This window comes from Aristolochia californica, unplaced genomic scaffold, assembly GCF_029961685.1.
Source record: "Aristolochia californica isolate CCGP_79_NKW_82.1479 unplaced genomic scaffold, dmAriCali1.0.hap1 SCAF_3, whole genome shotgun sequence".
Lineage (NCBI taxonomy): Eukaryota > Viridiplantae > Streptophyta > Magnoliopsida > Piperales > Aristolochiaceae > Aristolochia > Aristolochia californica.
Window position 1 is genome coordinate 42,309,862 of NW_027181992.1, and position 13,377 is coordinate 42,323,238.

General features: G+C 42.2%; 1 protein-coding gene across 4 annotated transcripts in view; it reads right to left on the reverse strand.

The window, feature by feature from the left end:
• The window catches only part of LOC137958462 (uncharacterized), a 96,727-nt gene that overhangs the window by 57,282 nt on the left and 26,068 nt on the right, over positions 1-13,377 (reverse strand). For all 4 annotated transcript variants that reach the window (XM_068805496.1, XM_068805495.1, XM_068805498.1 and 1 more), the window contains exons 9-11: positions 8,260-8,694; positions 7,946-8,072; positions 7,300-7,497 (exon numbers count right to left, since the gene is read on the reverse strand). In XM_068805496.1, coding sequence (XP_068661597.1) covers positions 7,300-7,497; positions 7,946-8,072; positions 8,260-8,694 — 760 coding nt within the window. The remainder of the gene's footprint in view (positions 1-7,299; positions 7,498-7,945; positions 8,073-8,259; positions 8,695-13,377) is intronic.

Below are 13,377 nucleotides of genomic sequence, written 5' to 3' on the forward strand. Positions count from 1 at the left end.
TTACATATCCTGGACTCCCACTCTTTGACTCTCGGCCTTCGGCAACGCTTTGGTCCCCCCTTATTAAGAAATTTGAGAAGAGACTCGCTACTTGGAGGGGCAAGTTTTTATCTACTGCAGGGCTACTCACTCTCCTCAAGTCCTATTTGGCAAGATTGCCAAACTATTTATTATCCTTCATGCACTATCCGGCCTCCGTTTGTAACAAGATTGATGCCATCCGCCGGCATTTTCTCTGGAGAGGATCAGAGGACACCTTCAGATATTATTTGGTGAGTTGGAAGGATATTTGCATGCCCTGCAATCAGGGTGCTTTTGGCATCCAGCCTATGAAGGAGATGAACAATACCCTTATGCTCAAATGGATTTGGAACGTCAACATCAAGCATAACAGCCTATGGGTAGATATGGTCAGGTTCTATCTACAACCTTCGGGTGCCTAGTGGAGGGAGGATGGCGCTACTCGCCTCCTATCCCCGACATGGAAATCAATTCAAAAGTTCCTCCCAATATTCAGAGATGCAACTTCCTTTCACACAAGCAATGGAAGGACCCTCCTCTTTTTGTTGGATAAATGGTGCGGCCCCCACACCCTCTCCGAGGACTTCCCGGGGCTCTCTAGGGTAGCGAGGGACCTCTCTTGCTTAGTGGCTGATTCTTGGAGAGATCGCTCATGGAGTCTCACGTTTTGTCGGGGATTAAATGAGGAAACTTTGTTCGTGAGCATGCAGTCGATCAACTGACATGGAAACCCAGCATTAATCGTCGATTCACAGTTGCATCTGCCTACTCTCACATTAGAAAGCAAGATTACAGCATGCATGAGCACAACGCAAACCTGGCCTGGAAGCTCTCAACACCTAGTAAAATCAAATTCTTCGTGTAGATGGCCATCAGGGAATAGATCATCACCTTTGTCAACCTCCATACAAGAGGTTACACAGCCCCCGATCGTACTTGTCCCCTTTGTGGTGCGTGCGACAAGACAATGCAGCATGTTCTCTTACATTGTGATTTTTCTTGGCAAGTTTGGATGAAGATAATTCAGAAGATTGGACTCCGAATGGGGCTACATCAGAACCTTTTTGGCACATATGAGATGGTTATGGGGATCCACCTTCCTAGGTTGGGCAAGATAATTCTCTTGTCATGCCTTGTGCATGTCCCATGGTGCATATGGCTCGAGCGAAATAACCGGAGATTCAATTCCAAGACTAGCACCCCAGATAATATAGCTTCTTAGGCAGTAAGCCTTATCTCGAGTTGGTTACATACTAGGAAGTGTTTGCCTCTCTATCGGGCGTTTCCCTTCGGGAAAATTGGGGTTTGATCGCGCATATGGCCGGCCCTTGCAGGAATCCAGTTATGGCCACCTAGGATCCTCCCCCTTACGACTGCATCAAACTCAATTTTGATGGCAATGCTTTAGGCTGTCCTGGGCAGGCTGAAGCTGGTGGTGTTTTCAGAGACAGCAGTAGAGACCCTATTCTATCCTATACTGGGCCGGTGGGTATTTCTAATTCAAATACTGCTGAAGTGAGTGCTCTTCTATTCGGCCTTCAAATCTTTAAAGAGCGGCTTCATGGCAAGCTGCTTATCGAAGGAGACTCAAAGACTGTCATCAGTTGGTGTTTAAAAGATAGCTCCCCCCCTTGGCACCACTGGCCAATCACTGATTGTATTGCTGACATTGTGTCATCCATTCATTGTAATTGGAACCTCGTTCCTAGATCAGCCAATTCTTTGGCTGATAAATTGGCAAAATTCAGAACCTCCCAGCAATCGCTCATTGTTTGGGAAGGCTAACCCTCTTGTAATCTTAATAAAAATGAAGGCCCTCTCTCCTAAAAATATTTCAATGCTAGGCTCTCCATCCAATCCCATTTCCTACCTCTAACCCACTTGGAGAGAATTCATTAGAAAAAAAGAGACCATTTGGTGGCTCTCGGAAGGGGATAGCAACACCAAATTCTTCCATGCAATGGCTTCAACCATGCAGAGGACCAAACGTATCACCTCTCTCTATAGAAATGATGAGGAGACCACAGAGTGTGCGGTTATTACTAACACTTTTCTTAGATTTTTTTACAGGTCTGTACAGAGAAGGCAATCAAAACCATGGCAAATCAAGTTTGGAGATATTGAAATGGTTTCATTATTTTGTGTGTGTGTGTGTGTGTGTGTGTGTGTGTGTGTGTGTGTGGGGGGGGGGGGGGGGGGGGGGGGGGGGGGCGCAGTAAAGGGAGGGACCTGGGACTGATTTCTGGGCCAAGGGGTCTACCGGGTCGGGAACGGGGCAAGGGTTGGTGGGGGCAGTATTCTGGGTTGTCGGGTTTGGGAGTAAAGGGGATAGAAGGGGGAAAAGAGGTATGTGTTGGGTTGTGATGGGGGTGGAAGAAAATGGAAGATGGCGTGGGCTAGCTAACTCCAGCCGAAGCCAAAGTTGGTTGTTTCTAGGATGGCTATACGGGCCATGGTTGCGGAGTCTCTGTGTCGTGAAATTATACATTCAGCGTGGTTTCCTCGACGAACCGTACAAAAATAGTACCTCCAAGGCCCGGACCAGAGTTCTTTGGTTCTGGGTAACAATCTCAAATCTTCAACAGTAGCTGCCGAGAAGGTAGTGAGGAAAGAAGAGCCGACCAACAGAGGAAAAGTGATGAAGACACGGCACTCTCCAATTTTTACTGCAATACGAACATTTTCGGCATTTCGGAGGTTCACCCGAGAGACCGTGACAACCGTAGGACCAAAAATGAAGAGGCATGGAGTCGTAGAGCCACGGGGAAGTCGTCTTCTTTGGCTCCAACGGTGAACAGTGGTCCAACCGAAGGTGTCGCCATCGTCGCAGGACCTCTACTCGATCTGTCCTCTTTGGTTATCACTTTCAGAGACACAAGAAGAGGGTAGAGGGGAGTTGTACGGCATCAGAAGGCCCTCGGGCTTCCTCTGCGGTACTTGCAGGTTATCACCTGCTGCGAGAAGAGCGGGGAAGAGAAGTTTTCCACCTTTTGGATCGTCGTCGGAGGTGAGGGTCCTAATCGAAAGGAGTTTCCGATAGGGAGTTGCGGTTTAACCTACCTCTTAGTCTTCCCGAAAGATCTCGGGTAGATCTGTTTCGACGAGCACCAGGAGAGAACATCGACTCGTCACAACAACTCGTCGGCCGTCATCGTTGTGGCTCGTCAGCTCGCGTTGAACATGCCACATTGGCATGCCTATGGCTGTGCACCGGGATCTGATGGAGACAATGGCTAATTTTACCGACGATGCTAGCCTATTGTTAAAGATGACATTCTTTTTTTTTAAACAGTGACGATTTTATTATGAAGAAAAGCAATTAAAGATGACATTCTTGCCATGGTCAAATCCTTCTACCATCAAGGGATCACTTTCAAGAGTTTAGGAGCATCTTTTATTGCTCTAATCCCAGAGAAAAGAGTTCACTGACCACCCAATGACTTCCGGCCGATCAGTCTAGTCTCTGATGCATATAAAATTACCGCTTGCATCCTATCTCATCGTATCAAGGCTGCTCTTCCCATGGTGATCCATCCTAGCCAATGTTTTATTTTTTAAATAGTGCTAAGAATTGTATTAAACAGAGAAGATTACATCAAGGGGGGACTGTCTCATATAGTGAGAGAAAGGAGGGAGGTCTCAAATTTAGCTAACTTATCGGCAAAAGAATTTGCCGAACAGATTACATGGTTCCAAGAACAAGAAATAACAATTACAACATCAGAAATGGAATGCAAGGTAGGTCAGTGACGCCGAGGGGGAGGAGTCGATCCCGATACCCAGCTAATAACGACACTAGAGTCTCCTTCAATGAGAAGATGCCCGGATAGTCGCTCCTTGAAAATATTTAGACCGTGGAGGAGGGTAGAGACTTCAGTCATGGTAGAATCAGCAAGACCTAGAGGACCCGCATAAGATAAAGTGACCTCACCCGAAAAATTACAGAATACACCTCCAAAGCCAATCGGACCCAGGCAACCCAAAGCACTACTGTTAGAGTTCAGTTTGATGTTACCCGGAGGAGGGGGGACCAGTCGACCATGCCAATAGTCTTTGTCGGGCCTGCCATGTGGGCAAGGATACGCCAGTTACTGTGAAGGGGCATTCCCATAAGGGAAGAGAATTATCGATGAAAGTCAAGCCAACTAGTAATATGACCCACAACCAACTCAACAGAGCGCTCGATGCTGTTGGACTAGCGGTTAAAACGCCGGTTATTGCGCTTTAACCTGATGCACCAGGGTACATGGGCAAGACAAGCAATGTGCCAGTGTGCCTTCATCTTGGCCAATGTGCCTTTATCAAAGGCCGAACCATCCTTGACATAGCCATGGCCACTCACGAGGTCCTTAACCATTTCAAGAAACCTAATAAACCTTGTTTTGCTCTAAAAATCAACTTGGAGAAGACCTTGGCCGCGTCAGTTGGCGTCTGCTAGATGATCTTCACAACATAATGGGATTTGGGGATAAATGGCGGTTTTGGATGAGAAGTTGTGTCACATGACCCTTCCTTCTCAATCTTATTGAATGGTATAGTCCGGAGATACTTCAAGAGTTCCTGAGGAATCAGCGAGGGGACCCGCTTTCTCCCGTCTCCTCTTGAACGTCGTGGCTGAATATCTTGGAGTGCTGGTTTACACTACAAGGCAAATTGGTTGACAATCGCCCATCTGCTCTCAGTGGGCGTTTGATGTTCCTCTCCTTTAATTTGCTGATGACACCATCTTCTTTGGAGTTGGCACAATCGAACAAATCAAGCAACTTAAGGCACTCCTTGGTCTCTTCGAGTTAACCTCGGGACAGAAGGCTCACTGGAGGAAAACCACACTCTTTGGTCATCAAATTGAGCTTGCTCTACTACAAACCATGGCCGCATACCTGGACTGCGAGATTAGCACCCTGCCAGCCTCCTATCTAGGCCTGCCTCTCTTTGATGGTCGGCCTCATAAACATCTTTGGGACCCAATAATTGAGAGACTTGAACAACAGTTAGCAACTTGCAGAGGAAGACTTTTATCTAATGCGGGGCCTAATCGTTCTCAACTCATGCATTGTTGAAACTCCAAATTATTTCCTTTCATTCCTTCACTGCCCGGCTGCTGTCTGCCACCAAATAGATGTCCTCAAACGATGTTTTCTCTGGCATGGCACATGTGATGGCTTCAAATATCACCTGGTAAATTCATTTCAAAAACAAATAAAATATATCACCTGGTAAAATGGAGTGATGTTTGCAAATCCAAATGCAAAGGAGAACTCGGTATTCACCTTGCACGGGACATGAATAGCACCTTTATACTGAAGCGGTTCTGGAAATTTAATGCTGCACCAAACTAAATTTGGAGACCAATGATCGCCACCATCCTCAACTGGCGCTCTACTTGGTGGAATTCCTAAGGTAGACGTCAGCACCTTTCTCCCTTATGGCAAGCATTCTTCCCCCTTCTAAGCATCTTTAAGAAAGGGGTTCGTTTCTTTGCTGGAAATGGCAGCACCCAGAAATTTTGTCTGATTGGTGGTGTGACCGAGGACTGCTCTGCTCAATCTACCCGCCACTTCCCTCGATCAGCACTCAGTCACATGCGTCGGTTGCTGAATCCCGGTCCCTTCCTGCCTACTGGAACTTCAATTTCCGTCATGGCTTAAGTGACAATGAGGCTAACCTCATCTCCTCCATGCCCATGAAACTCCAGTAGATACAAATTCAACATCATATAAAAGATAAAATTATCTGGTATCACGAGAAGAATGGCATTTTTTCTATGACCTCAGCAAATAACCTCATTAATGGTTGGGCTACTCCTTGTCACTCCCATGCAGTAGCCATTGTTTGGAGTTTGTCTACACCCCTCAAGATGTAGTTCTTCCTCTGGTGTGATGTACATGACAAAATTCTTACTACCATCAATCTTCACAAAAGAGAGAACACCACGCCTTGCATCTTGTGTTCTTTCTGCAATACTGCTGAGGAAATGACATCCCATCTCCACCATTACCATTTTGCATGGTCAGTCTGGACCACCATCTTTAACCGAATTGGGCTTCAACTCAGCCTCCAATAAACTCCTCGAAGCCTGCAGACTCCTAACTGGCACCTCCTTTCATGCTCTCTTCATGTATTGTCCATATACCATGGGCCCTTTGGAAGGACAGAACTAGTAGACGCTTCAACTTTAAGACCAGTTGCACATGTGTCGACTTGGCTACATAGAAGAAAGGAATTCAACATGGTTGGTACACCCCCCCCCCCCAAATGCTCAATCTTGCCTGGTTGCCTCCTCCACAGAGCCAGTAAATTGCTGCAAAGAAAGCAACTTACCAACCCATAATTGAATATATTAAATCTTGCACTCAACAAAACCAATATAGAACCAGCACAATTTTGAAAAGTTCTAGAATTTCTTTCCTCCCAAAGGGCCCAAATAACCACATAAAAGATAAATGACCATAGCTCCTCTCCAAACTTAGATAAGGACCTTTCAAAAACTTGCATCAATGAGTTTGGAAAGGAACAAGGAATACCAAATGGTAAAAATTTTGCACCATGGCAAACATACAACATATGCGAACATGCAATGTATTTTTTATCTTGCTTTTTGACTAAGCCCTAAGGCAAAAAGAAGATCAAATAGAGGGGAGGCCCTTTGAATGAGGGATTGGAGGTTCATCCATTCTTTAGCCACTGAATAAGCTAAACCCTTAGCTGTTCGCTGTATATGAGACCAATTATAAACACAATCTTTAGCCAGCCCTGAATTTCATGAAAACATTGCTAATGACACCAAGGACAACAGCAGACATTTCTGGAATTGCCTTCAACATGGATGCATGCCAAGAACCATCTCAACAGGAACCAAGATTCCATTGAATGATTGTACTTGATTTCCTGGAGATTCCTCCAAAAGGAAGTTTTGTCATCAGCATAACGTCACAACCACTGTGCCCAAAGCCCCTTGATTCATCAGGTAAATGGACTTCATACCTAAGCCATCTTTATCCTTTGGAAGACAACACTTCGGGCCAGTCCCCTCCATGAAGCAAACAACACATGATCCTCACCATTCTATAAGCAACAATAGTATGATTAGGCAAAAAGAAAATTAGTAATTTGGAATTCCTGCCAGAGTTGCTATATAACAAGAGTCAGATTTCTAGTGTCAGGTTTTGGGTTCAAGTCTCACAAAAGTTATCAGTAGTATGCACGTGCTGTCAACATGCAAAGTAAAATAAAATGAAATAAACATGAATAAAAAATACTATCATTGCAAGATAATACCTCAGCCACTTCCAAACTCGTAGAGCACGATCTTAAGTCAATGGTTGAACCTGCAGTGTGCAACATTGTTTCTGCAGGTCTATGAAATTCCAAAGGATTAAGGTGTTCAAGGGGGCGAAATACTAATGTCGAACCTCTGGCAGGGCAACTTAACCAGTAGTATTCACATAGTATTTGTAAAGATCCATGATTGTTTGCCTGAAAAAATAAATACCAGATAGTTCTTTTCTTCTTTAAATTTTTGAAAAATAAAGACAGACAGTGTTCAAGAATTAAACACACAAAAAAAAAGCATACTTGGGAAGAAACAGTTTGAGATAAATACAGATGTAAATTCCAGACACAAATTGCAAGTGAGAAGGACAGAGTCCAAATTGTCAATTGTGATGGATTTTACATTCAAAAACATACTTGAGAGTATGTTATTCTACATTGAGAAAGAATGATAGTCATAGCAAAGTAGGATCATCTTTTGGTAATATTAATTTTGACCAGATCCAGATTCCTATTTTATGCATGGATATCTACTTAAGGAGGTCAACCAATCCAAGTTTTTATTTGTTTCTCTTCAGATTTTTTCTTTGCTTCCTCTTAAAAAACAAACTTTAACCTATTTTTATCAGACTCAAAATAAAGCGTTGCCTACCTTAGCCCATTCAAGAATGTCATTATGATCATTGAAATCTTCGTGACTGGATGATGATGGTTCCTCCTGCTCAACTTCCTCCATATCACTCCTAATATTTCTGTCCTCTCTGGGAGATCCCTGGATACTGGAAAAGAGGGGAAAAAAAGAGTAAGACTTTGATTATCTTCACGAAATGTCCATCCCCCCTACAGCACAAACAAAAGAACAAATCAAAACAATTCCTCAATGCAAAATTATATATCATAGTAATGTGGCCTGGTGGGCCTTCTTTTTCCTTTGGTAGGTTATAGAGGGGCAATATACTGATTCACCTGGCAGTAGTGTCAGAGCACTCAGTCTGGTAATGCCACAAGAGAGGTAAAACAGCTTCTCGTAAGCATTTTTCATTAGGCTGTTTCATGAAGCCATTAGAATTCTGCAGGAAAACTCCAGGTACACTTTTACCCACTGGCTCTTCTATCTCGGACTGATTTTGAAATGCAATCTTCTTCTCCAGAACCTCCTCATTGTTTATTTGATGATAGAGCTCATAATTGTCATCAGTGACACACCTGGAGCAAGAATTTTCAACAGTCTTTTCGGAACTTTCCATTGTTTCATTACAAGTGTCCATAGAGCTCTGTTTTGGGGAAATAGTTCCAATGCATCCCGGCATCTCTTCCTCCAGATTCTGCTCCTCGGATGATGCCAAAGCCAAAACATCAATACTTTTGGTTAATCTCTGCAACCTTTCCTCAGTGAAGATGCTACAGACAATGGGTGCAGTTGTCAGGTATTGACTACTAATAAAGAATTAAAACAATCATAAAATGACAACTAAAATTAAAATGTAAAGTCAATCAAGCAGATGGAAATATTTTAATGTTCAATTTGCATCAAAAGTGTTCATTCACATAAACAAAGTCTAATTCTATTTTACATTCCGCAGACCTCCAAAAAATACCTCCTAGTATCGACAAAAAGATTTTTCCTAATGACAAGAGAGATTTTATCAAGGGAGGGCAATGCACGAAACAAAAGTTATACACCTCAATACCAAAATTTCACCTGTATGTTGTTCTAGCTTTGACTTAGTGAGAATGGGACTCCCTTTAGGAAAAGAGACTTCAAAAGTTTCAATACATGATCAAGGAAAAATGTTTAGGGGAAACAACATTATGTTAAAGTTGGGTCCAAGTCCATCCCAAAATAACGATTTGTAGTACAGCAACCTTTCCCAAGCAATAAGCATATGATTTTTCTTATCCTAGATCTATGTGGGACTATTCTTAACACCCCCTTTCACCTGTGGGCCTTGTTTACGGCTTCTACAAGTGGATGTTTACATAGGCAAAACAAAATAAGAAATTGACTAATGTAGCCTCCTAATGAGAGCTAGAGACTGGATCTTACATTAGATATCTCCACACTTCCCTTCAAACAAGAGCTAATAACTTCAAATTGTTATTATACACACCTTTTAAAAAAAAAATACGTCAAATTGTTATATAGCATACCAAAATAAAAAGACAATTTTCCTACTCAAGTCTTAAAAAGTCAATTTGCAACTCTCATATCAGAAAACAAGACTACAGTACTCATGAGCACAAGGCGAACCTAGCTTGGAAACTATCAGCGCCAAGCAAAATCAAATTCTTCGTGTGGTCAACCATCAGAGAACAGATTCTTACTTCAGACAACCTTCATAGAAGAGGTTTCACTGCCCCCGATCTTTCTTGTCCCCTTTGCGGGGAGTGCGAAGAGACAGTCCAGCATGTCCTCTTACACTGTGGATTTTCGTGGCAAGTTTGGATGAAGATCTTTCAGAAAATCGGGCTCTAACTGGGGCTACATTAGGACCTCTTTGGCACCTTTGAGATGGTTCAAGGGATTCTCCTTCCTCGGCTAGGCAAGTTAATTCTTTCGGCCTGTCTTGAGCATGTTCCATGGTGCATTTGGCTCGAGCGGAACAACCGGAGATTCAACTCCAAAGCTAGCACCCCAGACAACACGACTTCTCATGTTGTCGGCCTCATCTTGAACTGGCTTCATAAAAAGAAGGATTTTGCCACTCTATCGGGGGTTTCCCTCCGGGAAAATTGGAATTTGATTGCTCACATGTCTGGCCGTAGCAGAACTCCAAGAATGGCTATCTGGGATCCTCCCCCTTGCGACTACATAAAACTGAATTTTGATGGTAATGCTATTGGATGTCCTAGTCCAGTAGGAATAGATAGTGTGTTTTCTAAATGGAAATTTGGATGAGGAGATTTATATGGAACAACCATGTGGATTTGTTAGACATGGAACTGAAGCAAAGGTGTGTAAGTTGGACAAGTCTATTTACAATTTGAAACAAACCTCAAGAGTATGGAATATCAAGTTCAATGAAGCAATTGCATCGTATGGCAAGTTAATCATTGAAGGCGACTCGAAGATGGTTATTAGTTGGTGTTCCAAGGACAGCCTCCCTCCTTGGCGCCACTGGCCCATCACTGATAGTATTGCTGACATTGTATCTTCTATGCATTGTAATTGGAATCTCATTCCTAGATCAGCCAACTCTTTAGCTGATAAATTGGCAAAATTCGGAACTTCCCAGCAATCTCTCATTGTTTGGGAAGGCTTCCCTCCCTTGTAATATGCTCTCTTGAGCTTTTGCATTAATAAAAATCAGCATCATTTCAAAAAAAAAAAAAAGTCAATTTGCAGATCTTCAAGAAGCACAAAACTTGAGTCATATTCTAGCTTCACCTTGTTCCACAATCGGCCACTAATCATTGTTGAGTTGTGTAAAGAAGAAGAAAAGTTGAAGAGAGAGAATGAGAAGGAGAGAGCTTGGAGAAGAGAAATTAAGAAAAGAAAACTGAAAATTCGTGGCAGGACTTCCTCAAACTTCTATTTATAGATTTAGGGTTGAGTAGGTGAGGTCAATTTACGACATTGCCTTTACTTTAAGTGAAAACCCTAATTCTCTATATCTCCTACTCTACGTGTCCCCTTTACATGAAATTTAGTTCATAGATATAATTTGACACGTAGAATAAGATTACATTAAGAAATATAAATAACGACAAGGTAAAACGACCAAAATGCCCAATGTTCTAGTTTTTCAACACCCCCCTCAAGCCGGATAGTATATGTCGAACAATCCCAGCTTGTCGTAGAAATTCAGGAATTCACGCTTTCTCAGTGCTTTAGTTAGGATATCTCCAAGTTGATCATCAGACTGAACATACGGAGTAGTTACTTCTTTCCTCATTATTGCATCTCGGATGAAGTGACAATTTACCTCTACCTCTACCCTCCCATGTACGTCCCTTGGGCGTGTCAATAGAATTAGATGTTGTAACCGATGTATTAAGAGCAGTAGTTTCACCGGCTTTAGTATCTTTTCCAGCTCAAGGCACAACAGTCTTTTCAGCTCTTTGTACCCTATTAAAGGTAGTAAAGAGGTTAGGTATTTCATCTGAGACCAAAATTTGTGCCTTTATGCTGTCAAATTCAGCACCCAGTCCATCTAGAAATTTTGCCAAAGGAGTTGACTTTGGTGTTTCCAAAGTTCTCTTTTTTTTTTTTTGAAAAGTTCAAAGTTCTCTTTGATCCGTACTAAAATGATGAAAGACATTAATTTCCTACCAGATACTCAAAAATAAAAACTATAGTAGTCTTATCACAATTCTGTTACCCCTTTTTAAGCCAAAAAAATTTGTAAAAAATTCATAAGCCCTAGAACGATTACTCTCTTGTCGATAAAGAGCTTCCAAGGACAACCACATAGCCTTGGCAGTTTCAAAGTTCACAACTAGGCTCCTGATATTAGATTCCATGTTGTTGAGAAGCCAAGTCATCACTTGACTGTTTTCAACCTCCCAATAATCAATTTGAGAAATAGGAGGGTCCTCTCTAATAAATTTTAACTTTTTTTTGCCCTTCAAATACATTATCACTTTGGCACCTTTGAGATGGTTTAAGGGATTCTCCTTCCTCGATTGGGCAAGTTAATTCTTTTGGTCTGTCTTGCGCATGTTCCATGGTGTATTTGGCTCAAGCGGAATAACCGGAGATTTAATTCCGAAGCTAGCACCCCAAACAACTCGGCTTCTCATGCCGTTGGCCTCATCTCAAGCTGGCTTCATACAAAGAAGGATTTTGCCACTCTATCGGGGGTTTCCCTTCAGAAAAATTGAAATTTGATCGCTCATACGTCTAGCCCCAGCAGAGCTCGGAGTATGGTTATCTGGGATCCTCCCCTTCCAACTGCATAAAACGGAATTTTGATGGTAGTGCTATTGAATGTCCTTGACCAGCAGGAGCAGGTGGTGTGTTCAAAGGTCACAATGGAGACCCTATTCTTTCTTATGCTGGACCAATGGGCATTGCCGATTCTAATACTGCTGAAGTTAGTGCTCTGCTGTTAGGCCTCCAAATCTTCAGAGATCGTCTCCATGCAAGTTAATCATTGAAGGCGACTCAAAGACAGTTATTAGTTGATGTTCCAAGGACAGCCTCCGCCCTTGGCGCCACTGGCCAATCACTGATAGTATTGCTGACATTGTATCTTCTACACATTGTAATTGGAATCTCATTCCTAGATCAACCAACTCTTTGGCTGATAAATTGGTAAAATTCGAAACTTCCCAACAATCTCTCATTGTATGGGAAGGATTCCCTCCTTTGTAATATGCTCTTTTGAGCTTTTGTCTTAATAAAAATCAGCATCATTTAAAAAACAAAGGTATTTATCACCAATCAACCTATCTGAGGTGATAGAGCTAATATCATTAGCATCAGGATTATATGACCCCTTTGCTGAAGTGTAAAGCTCACCAGAGTCAATCATATCAGATATAGAAGATCAAATAAACCCTTCAAAAAATTCCAAATCAACCATTTCAAGTGGGCCCCATCACAAAAAAAAAAAGACAATTAGGGAATTTATAAGATGGGTAGATCAAACAATCCAAAAAATCCAACAAGGAGGTAAAATTCGCAAGAAAAAGTGTACTAGAACCTACACCAGGGCTCACATCTGTAAGTGCGCAGATGATGTCAGCAATTAAAGTTCTAGAATTTTGCGCACACCTCCAAATCAACATAAAAAGCCTTTTTTAGTAGTTTAGAACATCAGAATATATTCTTAGAATAGTAGGACCAGTAACCCTAGGGTTACAGCAAAGAAAAAAAGAGAAAAATTGGATTTTTACTAACCAGTAACAAAAAACCTGGAAAAAGATCTTCCTTTATATGGATTTCTCACAAAGATCCATCCCAGATGCGAACTACTGCTCTGATACCACATAAAAAGTAAGAAGAAGAAAGGTTGAAGCGAGAGAATGAGAAGGAGAGAGCTTAGAGAAGAGAAATTAAGAAAAAAAAACTGAAAATTCGTGGCTGGACTTCCTCCAGCTTCTATTTATAGATTTAGGATTGAGTAGGTGAGGTCAATT